Raw genomic sequence first — 19,602 nt, forward strand, 5'->3', positions numbered from 1 at the left:
GTCATATCTGTCATTCTGACTAGGTCACTGTCTTTCTCAAACCCCTCCACTGGCTCCCTACTGCTTAATTCACCTAACTCAAAAATTGTTTATTCCCTGTTTCCATGTCTACCCCAATTCACCTCATCTAATAATAATCCCCTCATTTATCTCTGTTCATTTCCATTCACTCTTTGCATGTCATACATTCTTTTTTCCCTTCTCCTAGTTTCTTCCTTAAAATGTCTTTCCACACCTACTGTATCCTAATGATAAGAGTTACCCATCTACACTCATTAGAAACATCTTTCGTACATACTATACTTTGCTCTTTTTTTTCACAACTGAACTATGGGCAGCAACCAAAGTTAAGCCACCAGGAAGCTGCTGCCACCTTGTTTCAGACACAGGAAAACACCAGTAAGACAAAACTATGAAAGTTCTCCTCATTCTTCAAATATTCTTCTCTTATTATTTCACACATCATCACTGAATGGTAGTATGAGTACTTCCATATTACAAAGACTAAAGCTTCCCTCCAAGAGCCTTATTCTTAAAAGGATTTTGATATCTGTGGGGAATCCAATCCCCCATGGATGTGGAAGGACAACTGTATGTTCTCTTAACAGCAAACCTCAATTAAAATAACACTTAAAAAAATCTAATCTATGCAGTGTAATATTTATTTGTTATACTACTTTCTTTTTACAGTTTTACTGCAATATAATTGACACAAAAAACTGCATATTTAATATAAAATTTGATGAGTTTCACGTATGTATACCTGGTGAAGCCATCAGTCTCCCAAAAGTTTCCTCATTCTCCACTGTAATACATCCTTTCCTTCCCCTGTACCCTAGTTAACTAATGATCTGCTTTCTGCTACTAGAGAAGAGTCTGCATTTTGTGGGATTTTATATTAACGGAATCATATAGTATGTTTTCTTTTTTGTCTGTTTTTTTTTTTTTTCGCACTCAGCATAATTATTTTGAGATTCATCCACTTTGCTGCATATATCAATAGCTCATTCCTCTTTATCGCTGAGTGTATTCCATTGTACGGCTGTATCACAATTTATCCATTCACCTGTCAATTGAATTTTGGGTTGTTTCCAGTTTGGCGCTATTGCAAATAAAGCCACTATGAGAGTGTGTGTAAAATTTTTTGTGTAAAGCATGTTTTTCTTGGGTAAATACCTAGGAGTGAAGTGGCTAGGTGGTATGGCAAATGTCTGTTTATTTTCTAAAGAAACCACCAAACTGTTTTGCAAAATGGTTGTATCATTTTACATTTCCACCAGCAGTGCGAGAGTTTCAGTTCCTCTAGATCCTTGCCCATACTTGGTAAGTTAACCTTTCGTATTTAAGTGATGTTTGACAAAACCAGAATCCCTAAGATTTTATATGCTTTCTTCTAGAATATTTTTTTATACTTTTAGCTCTTATATTTAGGTCTGTAATCCATTTCCAGTTAATTTTTGTATATGGTGTGAGGTAAGGGTCAAGGTAAATTTTTTTGCACATGGCTATTCAATTGTTCCAGCACCATTTGATGAAAAATTACCTCTTCCCCCACTGAACCTTGGCATCTTTGTCAAAAAATTTAATTGACAGGACTTTCCTGGTGGCGCAGTGGTTAAGAATCTGCCCACCAATGCAGGGGACACGGGTTCGAGCCCTGGTCCGGGAAGATCCCACATGCCGCGGAGCAACTAAGCCCGTGAGCCACAACTACTGAGCCTGCACTCTAGAGCCTGCAAGCCACAACAACTGAGCCCTCATGCCACAACTACTGAAGCCCTCATGCCTAGAGCCCGTGCTCTGCAACAAGAGAAGCCACGGCAATGAGAGGCCTGCGCACCGCAACAAAGAGTAGCCCCTGCCTGCCGCAACTAGAGAAAGCCGTCATGCAGCAACAAAGACCCAATGCGGCCAAAAATAAATAAATAAATTTTAAAATACTAGTTTTAATTGTTACCACTGTAATTTTCTACTAAACTAGTGAAAACTTTCCTACACTCTTGAAAGTTTATAGAAACTATGGTCAAGAAACTGTTTTCCCATGTACTATGCTATCATTTTAAATGTAGATCACAAGGACATGCACTGCAAATAATGATCCCTAGATATATAAAGTAAAATAAGATTGAAAAAACAACATTAGCATGACACTAATATGTAAGTCTTAGAGGTAAGCTTAAAAGTACTAACGTGATATCTACTAAACAATATTAAAAGTGTTTCAGGACTTTAAGTAGAAATACACCTGATTAATCTATTAAGTCATATAATACACGTTAAGTCATGAAGAAGGGAAAAAAATATTTTTCTGAGTTCTGCACAGATCCTTATTTATATTGCCAAGTATTTTTGATAATACTGAACAGTGACCTAACCACCAAACATATCAGTGGGTTTTATTTGAAATAACTAATCAGATAAAACTACTTAAGAGTATTATTTAAAGTACAGCTTCCAACAAAAACTATTTCAAATAATAATTTCCAATAAAGCTTATTATCTGCATTTAAAAAAACAAAAGAAACATCTTAGTATCTTAAAATTTTTATAATTTAAGAAATCAGTAACTTACATTTTGGACAATGTACAAGACAGGCACTTTAACAGTTACCACATAAACAGTTACCATATAACAGCTATCCAGTCTTCATCATTATGTAAAAAAGCTTTAAAAGAGTCTTTTTACCTTTTATTTCCAATAAGCATAATGACCATGTTGGAATTGGAATGCTGGCGGGCATCTTCTAACCAGGTGGTCAAGTGGTTGAATGTGTCTCTTCTAAACATAAATGATAATTTGATTACTGTTTTCAAAGTATTTCCCCTAGTGGTGTACAATGAACAGTATACATTCCATTAAAGATAATTATTTTTAGCCATGTCCAAGTAGGAAACAGATTTTAAGTACAGTATCTGGAATCAGAGCTCACTGGCTATAGTTCAGTTTAGAAATTAAATGTAACCTCACTTTAGGTAATTCCAATGTATAAATATCATTACTAACTTGATCAACTTGGGGTGCTTATTCATATAAGAGAATAACTTAGTTACAGATTTCTGTAGTAAATTTAAAGTTAATTCAAGATACATAAGTTTTAAAGGCAGATAGCCAGGACATAAAGGCAAAGCTATACTTTTATTACTGATAATCATATTTATTTAGAAAAATTCTCTGCACTGACCACTGAACCAAAAAATTTCCACGTTCTCACCTTGTAATATCATACACTAGTAAAGCCCCTGCTGCACCTCTGTAATATGACCTTGTGATGGAACGAAAGGACTCTTGCCCTGCCTGTGAGGAGAGAAGAAAAGGTTGATAGTTTCCTTTAATAAACTGTCCTCTACATTTTCTTATTATTCATATGTAGAATATGGACCGGTAGGGAATGAGTGCATAAAGGAAAAGAAGAAATCCTAACTTCACCAGTCTTAGGAAAAAGTCACATAATACCACTACTGCTCAAGTCAACCAGACGCACATGCAATCCACAACCCCCCACCCCCCAAAACAAGACCTCTAAACCTTTTTTGGCAATCCCTGACAACCCAATTTACTGAATGGCTTCACAATACATGAATCAGTATTAGAGCACAGAATGGACTCCTAGCAACTAAGCTCTGAAGACAAATTTGAAAGGAAGCAAATAACCCAGAGCCTCACATTTGAATTCAATAACCCACTCCCTGGGGCAGCTGTTGACACTAGAATAAATAAAGTCCATTGTAAATAAATGATGAGTGACATCTTTAGCCCACCATCTGCTGGTGTGAAGGTTGCGGGAAGGCCAAGGATGCAGATTTTATCAGTTACACCATAAACTGCAGTGAGCTTTTAACAGTCATCAGACAGAATTCTTTGAGCAATCATTTTATTATGAAAAACAGAAAACGGCTCTGAATTTATGAAATTTTTTTCTCTACATTTAATCAATTTTCTCTGTTATTTGATATAAAATGCTTGTCAAAAGGCAACAGGACAAAAAGTCATCTTTACATCCACTTGTGAAAACAGACTTCAGAGATTATGCAAAATTAGTTACTTTCCCTTCTACCAGTGGCACTAATGTTCTGCTTTTTAAGAAAGGCTGGTGTGGGATATGCCTTTTGCCTGAGTTTAAAATTGATACAGTTCTTATCAAAAACACTTTTTCATTTTTAATCACTTAATTTCAACCTTTGAGAAAAAATAAGCATGTAAATTAAGTAAACAAAGCCAGTTTTCACAATTTTTGAATTCAAAATCTACTAAGTCCTTGAAAAATACTCATGTTTCCATATTCTGAGTTCAGATCTCCAAGTGTAAATATTAAGCCCTTCCCACCCTCAGAATGCACATGGACAGTCAGGTTCTGCCCTGTGCTAACACTGATACTCCATGCTGTAATTCTTGTTGCCGTCCCACTACACTCCTGTCCCCCAGCCCCGGTGCCTAGCACTGGGTCTGGCACACATCAGGCATGCAGAGAAAGCCTGTCGAGTGAAAGAATGAATTCTAATGTCTCAGTCAAATGCACAAAATGGTTATTACTCCATCCCACCTAAATGAGTGGACATCAGTAAGTCCTGACATACTAAGATTCAGTAAAAATAACTTCTCCCAAGTGGAAACTAAAGATTAGACCTTCTTTTGGTAACCTGAAAGCATTTCTGGCACTTAGAATAATGTCTTATGATAAATTAGATACTGAGAAAGCCATCACATAAAAGGGTTGTAAAAATAGCCAACTCGCTTCACAGAGTTTGAGGTTAAAACACTAGATGATACTAGTTGGAAGCATGAAATTAATTACAGTTATTTTTATATAATTTATTGAGACACATCTTTCCCCCCAAATCCTTTCAAATCCAAATTCAAAACTCAAGCATTATGGGAATTTCTTCTTTAACTGCTTAGCATGGGAAAATTAAAGACTAGAACAGTGTGAATTATATATACCAAGGAAGGATCATGTGGTAAACAATACAAAAAAAGATAAATATTAGTTCAAAATGAAAATCAAGCGTAGGCTCTTGTATCTCCCAAGCCTAAACAACGAGCAACGGTAAAAGTTCTTTAAATCAATCTCGGTGGGACCTTTTGTGGGAGGAGTTAAAATGAATACAGTTGACCCTTGAACAACACCGTTTTGAACTGTGTGGGTCCACTTACATGTGGAGTTTTTTTCCATGGCAAACAATACAGTACTACACAACCTGAGGGTAGCTGAATCCACGGACACAGAAGAACTGCGGATAGGAAGAACCACAGATAGGAAGGACCGACTATAAATTAGACCCAGGTTTTCGACTGTGTGGGAGTTGGCAACCCTAATCCATGTTGTTCAAGGGTTAACTGTACACTGCTATAGATCTTATAGAAGAATTATAAGATCTAAAACTTCAGTGTTTCCAGTCTAGATAAGAAATAGTAAAAGGGAACAAGTTTAGGAAAAGCACATATCTATATACCATTCCCATTCCTCCTGAACTGTTTTACAAAGAACAAACATGTTGCAATATGGAAATAATGTATATAATGCATCACTTTATACTGAATCTGGATGGATTTTGCCCATCATTACAAAATCAAAAACTCCAGCAAATAAAAAATGAAACATCCCACGTGAGGGCTGTGAAGGTAACTGTGCCCCTTGAAATCTAGGATCACTGTGTAATAAGTGAAGATCAGTGTTCAGAACAGTTTCCAAAATCTGGAGACCTGGCTTGTCGGGACAACACCCCACACTCTGGCCTAGTCTCTGTCAGTGGTGCTGGTGGCCTTAACATAAGTCTTGCCCGATAACGTGTTTTATTACGGCTTCTCCAGCTATAAACAAACTGTTAAACAACTAACTGCAGAAAGCTAGCCCAATGGTTATCTTGATCACATTAAAGCAAAGTAATCTAGTTTTTAAGAAGCATTTTAATATAAACCTATCCAAACTGTGATCGACTGATATTGTTTTAAATGAAAAAAACGTCAACTTAGGGCATATAGATGCTTTTGATCCTCTTCACTATAAGATGCTGGCTTAAAGAAATTTTAGAAGCTTGGAACTGAACAGGATATAGAACTCTTTGTATCAAAAGAAAGGGACGCCTGGGACTTCCCTGGTGGCACAGTGGTTAAGAATCCGCCTGCCAATGCAGGGGACACGGGTTCGAGCCCTGGTCCGGGAAGATCTCACGTGCCGTGGAGCCACTAAGCCCGTGCGCCACAACTGCCGAGCCTGCGCCCTAGAGCCCACAAGCCACAACTACTGAGCCTGCGTGCCACAACTACTGAAGCCCATGCGCCTAGAGCCCGTGCTCCGCAATAAGAGAAGCCACTGAAATGAGAAGCCCGTGCACCACAATGAAGGGTAGCCCCCGCTTGCTGCAACTATAGAAAGCCCGCGCGCAGAAACGAAGACCCAACGCAGCCAAAACTAAATAAATAAATTTATAATAAATAAATAAATCAAATCAAATCAAATCTGTGCCCAGGATTTGTTTGTTTTTTTTTTAAAAAAAAAAAGAAAGAAAGAAAGAAAGGGACTCCTAACAGCAGCTAAGGGTATAAAGGAAAATGCATTTCATGAGACAGGAACTAAGTGAACAGCACCAGAAAAACCCAGTTGGGACGGCCAGAGTAGACCATGAGCTGCCAACTCACAATACAGCTCTGTGATTTCTGGAAAAAAAAAAAAAAATCAGCAAGATACCGGATATGCAAAAAAGCAGTACAGAAAAGTCCGCCTCGGGAGATAACAGGCATGCTCATTTTGAGGACACTTACTACTAAAGTTAGAGCCACAGAACACGTGTGACAAAGAAGCCTTGTAGTCCTCCATTTTCCATGTGAGGATTGTTAAATTAAATAAACTTGATTCTTTGCCCCAATACCTTTAAAATTGACCTCCAATTGCCAGATAAAGATTCCCCCAAATTGGCTTCTCCATGCGCCTAAGTCTTTCTGTTGAAACAATTTTTGTAGTAACCAGCCTGGCAACTTAACTCCTCCTCTTCTTCTGTTATCTCCATAATATACAACTTCACATACATCAAGCTACTGTTAAAAAAATCTCTACCCTGAATGTAAGTCCTAAGCTCTTGGGAATCTGATCTCTATTTGTTTCTCTAGAATTTTATATTATTATTCAATAAAAGTCTTGTTCACACAGCCATTTTTTTTTCTACTGGTATTCTGCCCATATTCTGAATATTCCTGCTTTTGTGCCTCTGTTTAACTCTTTGCCTGAAAAATCTTTCTCCTCTATCTATTTATCCAATTTCTATTCCCTTTGAGGAGCAGTTCAAGCCCCCTAATCTTCTCACAAAGCTAGGAAGCTTGCCTACCACAGCCTATACTTATCCTTTTCTCCTCACAAATCCAAAAGCAATTTCAAGCGATCATTTGGTTCTAATACTATTGATTAGATAAAATGAACACACTGCTCAAATGCTTCTCTTTCTTCCTCCTTGGTTCTCCTTGAGGGACAGCCTAACGCAGAACACAGAAGCATATCTATAGCGGACACTCAAATGTGTTCTCTTGATTGATCCCAAACAGCCAATAAGGTTAGAAAATTAAGATCTGTGAGAATCAATATTACAGTAATACCTCTTACTTTCATTGTTAGTCATTTATCTAACAACTCCAGCTACACAGAACACAGCCAAGAGCCAAAAAGAAAAAAAGGATTTCTAAGAAGCCAAATAAGTTGTCCAGTGCTCAAGCATGGAATCTCAGGTACTTTACTAAACAGACTCAACTTAAAAATCTAGACCTGTGATCAAGGAACTGCTATCATCGAGGAAAAAGATTTTGAAATCTACACACAAGAGCAAGACTTCTGGTTGGGACGACGGCAAGATTAGTAAGAATCACAGTAATTTTTAGGCTGCCTCAGTGACCACAGCAAGGATGGAGAAAAAGTCAACTGGGACTATTTAATTCTAGGTCTTTTAAGGGAGTTTCATACAGAAATTGAAGTAGATTCTGGGAAGAGAAATAAAGGTTGTGAATATCTAGGAAAGAAGAGATGTTGAATGCTTTAACAAATTTAAGAATAGTTCCTTTGAAAAAAGACTCAGGATGCAATTGCTGACTTCAGATTCTTCTAACACTGCCATATAAGAGAAACTGGAGTCCACAGGTGGAAGGTAGACATTAATGTAGAATGACATGTCTAAGATAGTTTCCTGTCCCTGTGGTTGTTCAAGAAAATGTTGATAAACAGCTGCCAAAGGAGGTGAAACAGCTGGACCTCCAAAGGCCTCTCAACTCCTGGGGCTGGGGGGATGGGAGCAAGAGGAGTGACAGAGGCAGGACTGCTTCCCAGGGCTCAGCTCCAGGCTCTTTCTCTAGCCCCCCTGAATTCCTGTCATCCATCCTCGCTGCTCCACTGAGACAACTAAAATTCTCATTTTGGGGTAAGAAGTTGGATATGAACTGACACATTTTACAAAGGACCAAAATATGCCTGTGATTTGCTGAAAAGGTACTTTTAGCATATAGGTTTCACATGATTTTTTATATAGTTTCACTAACTTTTATTTGATGGGAGAAATATTTGTCAGTCTAATGTAAGAATATTTTCAGGGAAGCTGAACAGACACATGGACTTAAAACATCCATACTACAAATTTTGGGGGGAGAATAAAATTTGGATAAGCTGGGAAGGCAACTGAAAAAGTAACAAAAAGCAAAAGACAAGCAATAGAAAAAGGTGGGTAAAGACTGGATGAGGGTCTGAGAGTGAGAATGGAATTGGGTACAAGGCATGTTTCTCCTTTGACTTACCTCGACAGATACCAGGAATATCAAACATTTGACTTCCCATAAAAGAAAAAAGGGTACAACAGGGGCAGCGGAAAGTGCTTTAAAGGATACACTGATAACTATTATCCCTGCTTCTGACAAGGCCTTCAAGGAGTATCTGTTGGCAGCTGTACTTACTATTTTTGAAAGAAAGCAAAGATGCTGGATGTGGAAATTTTGCAAGGAAAACACCTTATATTTATTTTTATTTTTATTGTGAATGGAAACAGATATACAATGGATGACAAACATCCTAAGATACTGAGACTCAGTCATTGGGAACAAAAATTCAGTTTCTTAAGGCTGATGAAACAAACCATAACATTTGGCAAATTTTTCCCTGAAGGACTCTGGGATGGGTTTGTAAATATCCTGGGCCAGGAACAGCCATGACCCTTGCTACTAAAAACACAGCTTGCTATACAAATGTATAGACACACTGCAAAACATTAACGATATGGGAAACTGTGTTTCACCAGATATAAACTAAGTGTGGGAGCAACCTTAATGTGTGTCAGATAACATCTATTAAAGAGTTTTGGAAGTTAGCTATGAAAGAAGAAAGCCAATGATAAGAGGAAAACCTGTAGGGCAGAGACTTAAGAAACTTTCATAAGTTAACAGAGTTTTTTGAACAGTCCTTAAAATCGGGAACAGGCCATGGTTCCTAGCACCCTCCATTTGGGAGCCCTGGAATTCTTTTTGCGGGGGGGGGGGGGGTGGGTCACGATGTCTTCAAAGACACCAGTCTCTTCGTGTTAGACAAAGGGGAAAGAAGACCACCCCTTGCCCTTCAGAGGAAGTGTGAACAAGAGGGTTGTTTTTGTTCTATTTCCCTTTCATACTGTCCAGCATAAGTAATTATTATACATTTCTTTTGAAAGATCACTGCAGATAAAACAATTAACTCATAAGCTAAGGGGAAAAAAGGTATTTATCAAAAGAAGGCATGACTAGTTAATCTAGAAAACAACTGGGGAATGAATGATTTGTTCAAGTTTCGAAAAGAGGGGAGGGATTATTTAAGAGAATACCTTAAGGATAGAAGAACAACTGAATAAACAAAATGAACTACAATGAGGTGGTTTGTGCCTAAAATATCACACAATTTTTATTACTATATTAATCTTTCCTTTTGAAACCATGTACTTTAGTAGATAGTATCTTTTCAGCACTTCCAATGATCCTAAAGCTGCTTAGACAGAATGAGATAGCTACTTCACTCATTCATTCAGTAAAATTTACCAAACATTGCATCAAGCAGTATAAACTAAGAATACAAACAAGACACAAAGCTGAACAAGACATAGATGGCTCTTTCCCTCATGATGCTTATTCTGAGGAGGGTAAATATGGGAACAAAAAAACTCTGATAACAACGGGGTAAGAGCTGTAACAGAAATATGCATAAAATCTTATGGGGACAACCAGCTATCCCATGGGGGTCAGAAAGGCTCCACAAGTATTGATATCTGAGCTAGTCTTAAAAAGAAAAGGGGGAAAAAGTACTTCAAGCAAAGCAGGTATTTATGCAAAGTACAAGGTATGAAAAACATATTTATTAAAGAATAGCAAGTAGTTTGGTTCACACTACACTGCAGGATGTGTGCTGCACAAGTTTATTAGTTAAGGAAGCAAGTTGGTTTATGTTAAAACAATGACTTCTGAAAAAGAAGTGAAACTTTTTATTTATTTATTTATCTACCTATCTATCTATTTATTTATTTTTGGCTACTCTGGGTCTTCATTGCGGTGCGCGGGCTTCTCATCTTAGTGGCTTCTCTTGTTGTGGAGCACGGACTCTAGGCGTGCGGGCTTCAGTAGTTGAGGCTCGTGGGCTCTAGAGCACAGGCTCAGTAGTTGTGGTGCATGGGCTTAGTTGCTCCGCGGCATGTGGGATCTTCCCGGACCAGGGATCGAACCCGTGTCCCTTGCATTGGCAGGCAGATTCTTAACCACTGCGCCACCAGGGAAGCCCAAGAAGTGAAACTTTTAATACAGAAGTAGAAAATACTTCCTTTTGGTTAGAGATCATTAATTTTCAATCTTTAGGAAAGAAGGGACTGTGCATATTTTACTTTTGTCTTGCATGGAAATGCAGTTTTGAAGTCATGTCGCCTCAAAGAATATAAATCCAGAAAGTTATGAGATGCTACTGGCTGGGAGGGGAAAACACTAAGAAATGGTAAAAGCATAAATCTTTACTGCAAAAAGAGGAAATAAGAAAGCATAAAAACAGAGTCCAATGTATAACTCTGGGACAGAGCAAGAAAGAGACTTGGGGTTTTCCATTTCAAGGATGATTGTGTGATGCATGGGAAGGATCAGCCTTCAGAAACTTGCCTGGTCTGCTTGCGAATCCAGTCTGTGAGACTGAATATTCTTCAAGGTGCCTTCCTGCAGTAATGGCTATTAAAGGTGACAGGTGAGACACTAAGACTGCATGATTAGGAAAAAAAATTCCCCATATTTTATATTTCATTTACTAGTTTAGAGAGATGCTCTTTGTAGGAGACCTTTTGGTTTTCCTCAGCTGGGGTTCTGTGAAGAATTAAGTCCTAACTGCCCTAAGGTAGTGGTACTCAAATTGTGATCTCTGACCCTGGGGAGTCCCTGAGTCCTTAAGGATCCATGAGATCCTCCACTTCCCAACTACCTATTTGTTATATTTTCTTCATATACTTCAACAAAACAACACATAAGACTCAATACAGGGGCAGATATGAGAATCCAGCTGTCTTCTACGAAGCAGACAGAAAAGAGATTTTTCAAAAGGTAACCGAATGGCACTCTTCACACTGGAAAAATGCAGTTTTTTTGTTTTGGAAAAACAGTTAATTTCCATAAAAACTGCATCTTTTATCCTAACATACAATAAGTTTATTATGGTTATTCTACAATGAATTAATCATTAACTATTTAATAAGTTTCTCAGTTTTAATTTCGAATATGGTAAATATTGATAGCTATAAGCCTCATAAGCAAAGGCTCTGAGAGGTCTTTGCTAATTTAAAGTAAAAAGGGATTCTGAGACAAAAAAGTTTGGGAACCTCTACCTTAAAGCATCCATTGTATATAATAAAGTAACTTCTCTTTTATGCATAATATAGGAAAACAAAGAAAACAGTCACTCAAATCATTTTCTGTGGTTCAGATGAGAAACTGCCATTAAAACACTACATAACAAGATATGTAATAGGCACTCAATGAATATAAATGACAGAATCAGGAACTGGAGCAAGGTAGCTTCAAGTGGTTGGAACTAAATCATACTTTTAAAATAAATGAATAAACTGTCAGATCAAGTGACTCTATCATACTGACATTCACGTATTTTACTTCTTATGTGTATGTTAGACATACTGCTTGTTTTTCTTAAAAACATAGTTTCTAGAGCATTTCTGTTTAGATCCCATAGACTGAGCATTCGCTCAAATATGTTCACCAAAACCTGACACCTCGGGTACTGCTGTTTGAAAACACTGCATAATAAAAATGAATCTTTTCTGGTACCACATTTTCCATCACGGCTGCAGGGGCGTTGGTTTCTAACAAACCATAACAGGCATAAAATAACATTAAAACAGAACAAACGTATAATGTAATTTTATAAAACAACTTTGAGGTCATACAGTGTATTTCTGCTATACTTACTGTATCCCAAATCTGAAGTTTTATCTGTTTCCCATCAATGGTTATCATTCGAGCACCGAACTCTACACCTGAATAGGACAGAAAATCTTTTGTTATACAAACTAGTGGGAATATATTTCACATTTAAGGATTTTTTTTAAAAAGGCTGTCTATTTCTAGCACATGTTATGCCAAGTGATACACAGAGTAACAAATATAGCTCCTATCCTTAGAAAATGTGTAAGCTAAGGCAGAGGCTAAGGATATAATTAAAACACTAAGATATCTGAGTCTAGTGTAGACAAGAAACCAACTGTGGTCTTCATGTTTTGCAGGCTCTGTAATACTTAAAAAATCTAGAAATGAGAGTCAAGAACCATAATTATTAATCACAAATATTAAAATTTCTTAAAAACTATTAGTGTGGTATAAAATTCACTGAAATGGACAGATGAATTTCAACATCATCGTCTTGGTTCCCAGCATGGGTTATCAACTAGGAAAGAAATCTCCAAATCCATCCACTAGAGATGACCATTGTTTAAACATATTTTCAGACATTGCTCCATGAATAAAATATACACAGAAGTATACAATTTTATATAAATGGGAACACATAAATGCTGTTCTGCAATTTGCTTTTCAGTCACTGTGTCATCAACATTATTCCGTACCACAAAGTATCTTTACAAATCAAAAAATATATAAAACTATACTATTGTTTTTGATGGCTGCATAAGATTCCTGTGTGTGTGTGTTATCTCTATATACACACGCATTTTATTAAGTTGGTTACTCTACTGCTACAAATTTTGGTTGTTCTCAAATTTTCACTAAGTAGTTGATGCTGAAATTTTTTCAACTTATGATTATGATTTTTGGCAAATTACAGGAAATAGGATTGCAGGTCAAAGGGAATACAAACTTTACACTTATCAGTTTACTACTCTGGCTTTCTTCCCTGCATGTATCAGCTCTTTTGAAAGTACTCACTTAATCATCAAAATAGGAGGAGGAGAATAAGAGGAGGTAATTTCAGAATAGCAAACAACTGTGAAGGCGACTCTGCAAGAAGTCTATCACTCACATTACACCACATCATTACTGCTTGGAGTGTGTTCTATCAGCATTTACATCAGAGTCAGGGTGAAGGGAAGACACACATGGTCCCCAGAAACCAGCTGTCATCCTGGCAGAAAAACTGCTTTTAGTTAGTTGCCCAGGAAAGGGCATACTGCCCAGTGCCAGAATTCCATTTCAGCATCTCCTGTTAATTCCCCCAACTGTGACTAAGAGAGTGAGTACAAAGGTAACTTAGCCTCCCAGGATATGTAACTTGATGGAGTTTCTACTCTATATTTTATTACTTATTCCACCCTAGGGGCATAATCAATACAAAGAAACTAACGGTATGTTTCTTAGACTCAGAAATACGGGAAAGCCAAAGAAAAGGGACCTAGGAGTCATGAGGTATTAGAATGAAAAATGCAAAATTATAAACCTATGTCATATAAAACCGTTACAGTGTTTACATATTTATCTATCTACATGCATTTATTCATACACACTGTGTGCCACAGGGTGGGGGGCACCCAAAACAACCATCCACCAGCTTACCGTTAGCGACATGAAAACGAGTAGCTGAGGAAAGAAAGCAGTGACTAAGTAGGGGACAAATGTTCTTTGACATATCCAGTATTTAAAAGGAATGTTCTAAAGTAGAGAATTCTACACATCAGCAAGACAGCTGACAAAATGGAGGCCTTTTCTTGAATCTATTGTTTATAGCCACAGAGAAATCCGATTTTTCCTTCCACTGTCATGGATGGGTTTTTAACCACAATCCAAAAACATCTGCATGGCTCAATGGGATTCAAGATTTCTTAAATCCAATGCATACTGTCAAATTTGATGAAAAACAACTGCAAATGAGAAACAGACCCTTGACTGCTACCAAGGGTGGGCAGGTGAGGGCAAGCAGCGGCTCCTTCTCTGGAAATGACACCTTGGGTAGAGGGAGAAAGACGCTAAAACCGACTGGCAACCGCTCCGTCGTCTGCTGTAGGACGGCTGAGATGCTCTCTGCTTCCTGGCCTCTTAAGATGCTTCATTCCTGCCCCTTCCCCAGTCCACGTCCCCACCCTCCTGTGGGTTCTATATAAAACTCCATATATTCCCTTTCCTTAACTTAAGCCGTAATTGAGTTTTGGTATATTTATCACTTTATTCAAAGTAAGTACACAAGAGATTACTGAAGCTTAAAAAGTCCTTAAACAAAGATTTTGCCCCTAAAAACATACCCAATTTTAAAGACATGTTACATGAAAATCAGGGTTGGTTCTAAAGCAGGTAAATATAATAAGATTGCTGTTTTATTTTATTTATTTATTTTTTTGTGGTACGCGGGCCTCTCACTGCTGTGGCCTCTCCCGTCGCGGAGCACAGGCTCCGGACGCGCAGGCTCAGCGGCCATGACTCACGGGCCCAGCCGCTCCGCGGCACGTGGGATCTTCCCGGACCGGGGCACGAACCCGTGTCCCCCGCATCGGCAGGCGGACTCTCAACCACTGCGCCACCAGGGAAGCCCAAGATTGCTATTTTAAATTCACTTATTAATAAGGTCAGGACAGAGAATAAAAAAACAAGAGGCCAAGAAACTAGTTAAAAGGCTACTGTATTATCCAGGAATGAGATAAAGAATGATGATAAGAAGATAAAGAATGGTATACACTGCCAAAAAAAAAAACTGACAAGCCCTGTTGATTACTGAAAAACTATGATTTCTGTTTTACTATCAAGTGAAACAGAAACAAAGAATTCAATTTCAGCCTCAAAAACATTAACTCTTTCCCATTTACCTTCTCATAACTGGGTTCAATGCAGGTTTTACCTTTGTATTCTACGTGGCTGAAGAAAATACTGAAACCTGAAGTGTCCTAGAACTCTCAGAAACAAACAAAAAACCCAAAAACCTCATACTTCTCTTCTGGATTGTAAAAAATTTTATTAAACATTTTCCTTAAGTATATATATGCTTGAGAATCTCACTTAGAAAGTTTTCCTTATCTTTTGCTTTATTTCTTTTTTTTTAATGGGATAAACCATCATCCCCTATGCCCTTGAGGCTCTCTTGCCAGATACATTTTCAATTAACAGCCAATTTGGCTGCCAGAGAAATTGTCTGTGGAACCAAAGGCCAGGCCTCATTTACCTGACACAGTCAGGGAGTGATGCTTATTTTTTTCAGATATGTTAGTCACTTTCAACCTTCCAGGACAAAATACTCTGAAGGTAAATACACACTTTCTAAATTACCTCTAGATCACTACCATCCTTGTAGAGTAAGTACTTGCATCCTTGCACAGTATCCATTTACTGAGCATTCAATAATCGATACCTACTAATTGTGTGACCTTGAGCAAGCTAAGTTATTAAATCTCTTCCGTGTTTTAGTTTCTCTTATTTGTAAATGGTATTAGTGATACCCACCTCATAATTTTTTTTTCAAGATTAGAAGAGTTACTACATATGTGGAATCTAAAAAATGATACCAGTGAACTTATTTAAACAGAAACAGACTCAAGGACATAGAAAACAAACTTCTGGTTACCAAAGGGGATAGCGGCGAGGGGGCGGGGGGAGGTGCATAAATTAGGAGTTTGGGATTAACGTAAACACACTACTGCATATAAAATAGGTAAACAACAAGGACCGACTATATACCACATGGAACTATATTCAGTATCTTGTAATAACCTACAATGGAGAAGAATCTGAAAAAGAACATATATATATGTATGTATAACTGAATAACTTTGCTGTACACTTGAAACTAACATAACACTGTAAATTAACTATACTTCAATAAAAATAAAAGTTACTACATACAAAATAAGTGCCTGGCACACAGTAAGTATTTGGTATGGGTCCATTGTCATCATTATTTTATATTATACCTTCCTCTATTCATCAAGCAAAGGCAAGTACGCAGCAGAATCGAGATACTGCCTTATGCCTATTTTAGCAATCATTCCCACATTCCTTTAAAAAACATGCGCTAATTACCTTCTAAATTGTTTTTATGTCAGAAAAATAAATTCTTGTGATGGGTGTCACAAGGTATAGTAGTCAGTGTCCAACCAGAAAAACAGAAACCATACGTAGGTATTTAAAACAGAGACCTGGAGTCTGTCATACAGAGTGAAGTAAGTCAGAAGGAGAAAAACAAATACCGTATGCTAACACATATATATGGAATCTAAGAGAAAAAAATGTCATGAAGAGATTAGTGGTAGGACGGGAATAAAACACAGGCCTACTAGAGCATGGACCTGAGGACATGGGGAGGGGGAAGGGTAAGCTGTGACGACGTGAGAGAGTAGCGTGGACATACATACACTACCAAATGTAAAACAGATAGCTAGAGGGAAGCAGCCGCATAGCACAGGGAGATCAGCTCTGTGCTTTGTGACCGCCTAGAGGGGTGGGATGGGGAGGGGGGGAGACGCAGGAGGGAAGAGACGTGGGAACGTGTGTATGCGTATAACTGATTCACCTTGTTGTAGAGCAGAAGCTAACACACCATTGTAGAACAGTTATACTCCAATAAAGATGTTAAAAAAAAATTAAAAAAATAAATAAATAAAACAGAGGGGATTTAAAGCAGGGAACTGCTTACATTACAGGAAGGGTTGAGAAGCCCAAGGAGCAGAGGGTAAAGCAACCCAGAGATTAGGGACAGCCGGAGCTGCTGCTGTCCCTAGGCCAGGGGGCAAAGAGAGAAACCAGGGTTCCCAGAGCCCAGGAGCCAGACCACCAGCGGGCCTGTCAGGCAGGGGCTGTGGCTGAAGCCACGGAGGGCACACGGTTAACCCCAGGGGAGAGGGGAGAAGGCCCTCAGCTTCTCTTGGCTCTTAGCCTCCTAACTCCCAGCGCCACGCATCAGCGAGCCCAGAGGGAAGCCAGCTGGTACAGTTACATGGGTTACAGTCCTCTAAAAACCCCCTCTGCTCTACTCCCCCTTACACGGGCTCCCACAAGTAGAGCCTATGCCGATTTCTAACAGCAGTGAGGCTCAGGCCCATCCGCCCAATCAGGTGTGCCCTAACAACTAGAAATTTACAGGAAAGCTTCGACGAAAAGGAAGACACTTTTGTCTAGTACCCTATATGAAAAACAACTGGCTAGTTGTCTCGGGACTGAATCATGCCTAAGAGATGGCCTCAAGGTTCAGACCTAGGGAGCAAAGAGCAGATCCTACACAAAGACGAGCTCACCAAAGTCAAACTGCGTCATGAGGATCAGCAGGCAAGAGCAGTACCTGTTTACCCATCGTTATTGGATATAGAGTTAAAACTGTCAAAATGAAAACGGAATCTGCATGTTCCTATTGATAGTAGCCAGTAAGGAAAGATTTTAATATATCTACAAAGTACATGTGGCTTGCTTGAATACTATTAACTGATCTAATAATTTGATTCATAAAGTCTATCTTCGATTTGGTATTTTAAAAATACACAGGACATGAGAATCAACTTGTTATGAATAGTGAGTTAATCATACCTATAGAACATAAGCAGTCACTGGCTGAAAAGATACATTAAACTATCAATTGTAAAGTTTAACTAGATTTCCAGTTACCTTGTTTCTTCATGGTTGACTAATCTCTAATTGTTACTGGGCTACAGCCATAGAAGAATAATCTAGATTCTTTAGCTTTCAGGGTATAAATATGATTTTTTTAAAACAGATAAGAACCCTGAAACAGTATGCTTAAAAGTTTTTAGTTTTTCACTTAATTTTATACTTTTGCATATTAATGAATAATATCACTAATAATAAAAACTAGTGTAGCTAATAGTAATAACAGCTAATATTTGTTGACCATTCCTTACCAGTAACTGTCTCATTTATTCTTCACAATTGAGGAAACTAAAAAATGCTTGATGGTAGCTTTTCTCAATTAATAATTATAGGTAAGCCTAAAGCACTTAACATGCTGCCAGGCACTGTTTCAATGCATCATATTTATTAACTCATTTACTGTTCAGAATAATTTTGTGAGATGGTTACCACTACTCTTCTCATTTTACAGGTAAAGAAACTGAGGCATGGAGTGGGAAAGGGGCTTGCCCAGCTAGTTAGCAGCAGAGCCCTGATGTGAATGAACTCAGACAAACTGGTCCAGAGTCTCTGCTCTTAACCCCTCCCTATGATATACTGTCTCTCAATCAATTGTTTCATCATTAAATACAATCAAAATCAAGTATTAATGTCTTGCTGCATTCCAACCACTTTTACAGAGTTGGGGAATATTATTTTTACTATACATACTTATATTTTTTTAAAAGTGATAGAGACTAAACTCTGTACAGCAACAAATCTAGTTTCACTGATTTCTGACTCATCACTGATGGAATGAGCCCTCTAGCACATTCCATTTCCACTACCCAAAACTTCTAAATGCTTCTCTTTATAAAACTTACCAATAGTAAGGTCATGTACTGGCTGAAACCTCTTGTCTGTAAACTGTAGCAATAAGCATGATTTACCAACACCTGAAAGGTAAAAGAAAAAAATTTAAGGGACAAAATTCACAGAAATTAAGAAATACTTCATAAGAGTACTTGGAAAAGAGGCAGCTAGGGTTTCTGGTGCTCTGAGAACAATCTGCCTTGATTTTTCAGTGCTCTCATTTCTTTTTTTTTTTTTTGTGGTATGCGGGCCTCCCTCTGCTGTGGCCTCTCCCGTTGCGGAGCACAGGCTCCGGACGCGCAGGCCCAGCGGCCATGGCTCACGGGCCCAGCCTCTCCGCGGCACGTGGGATCCTCCCAGACCGGGGCGCGAACCCGGTTCCCCTGCATCGGCAGGCGGACGCGCAACCACTGCGCCACCAGGGAAGCCCCAGTGCTCTCATTTCTTAGGGAATGAGAAGACTGATGATTTGGGTGAAAGGTGTTGACCAATCCAAAACACCCTTTTCATTCTTTTGCATTCATTGGGCATTTCAATCTGAAAGACGAGAGCGGCAGCAACTCCCGGAGACAACCAACCAGGTCCTCCCAGCAGACTCTGTACCGCAGGACTCATGCAGTGGAGTGTTCATGCACTTCTGTTTTTTCTGTAGTAGTGAAAATATTTAAAAAACATAGTACTTTCCTCTTTTTACAGTTTATTTTATCTTA

At 38.4% G+C, this 19,602-nt stretch overlaps 1 protein-coding gene across 2 annotated transcripts in view; it reads right to left on the reverse strand.

Annotated features, from left to right (window-relative positions):
- The window catches only part of RAB2A (RAB2A, member RAS oncogene family), a 71,520-nt gene that overhangs the window by 25,906 nt on the left and 26,012 nt on the right, over positions 1–19,602 (reverse strand). For both annotated transcript variants that reach the window (XM_024127064.3, XM_055091255.1), the window contains exons 2-5: positions 18,904–18,975; positions 12,440–12,507; positions 3,213–3,295; positions 2,687–2,779 (exon numbers count right to left, since the gene is read on the reverse strand). In XM_024127064.3, coding sequence (XP_023982832.1) covers positions 2,687–2,779; positions 3,213–3,295; positions 12,440–12,507; positions 18,904–18,975 — 316 coding nt within the window. The remainder of the gene's footprint in view (positions 1–2,686; positions 2,780–3,212; positions 3,296–12,439; positions 12,508–18,903; positions 18,976–19,602) is intronic.

The sequence above is a fragment of the Physeter macrocephalus genome, chromosome 15 (assembly GCF_002837175.3).
Source record: "Physeter macrocephalus isolate SW-GA chromosome 15, ASM283717v5, whole genome shotgun sequence".
Classification (NCBI taxonomy): domain Eukaryota; kingdom Metazoa; phylum Chordata; class Mammalia; order Artiodactyla; family Physeteridae; genus Physeter; species Physeter macrocephalus.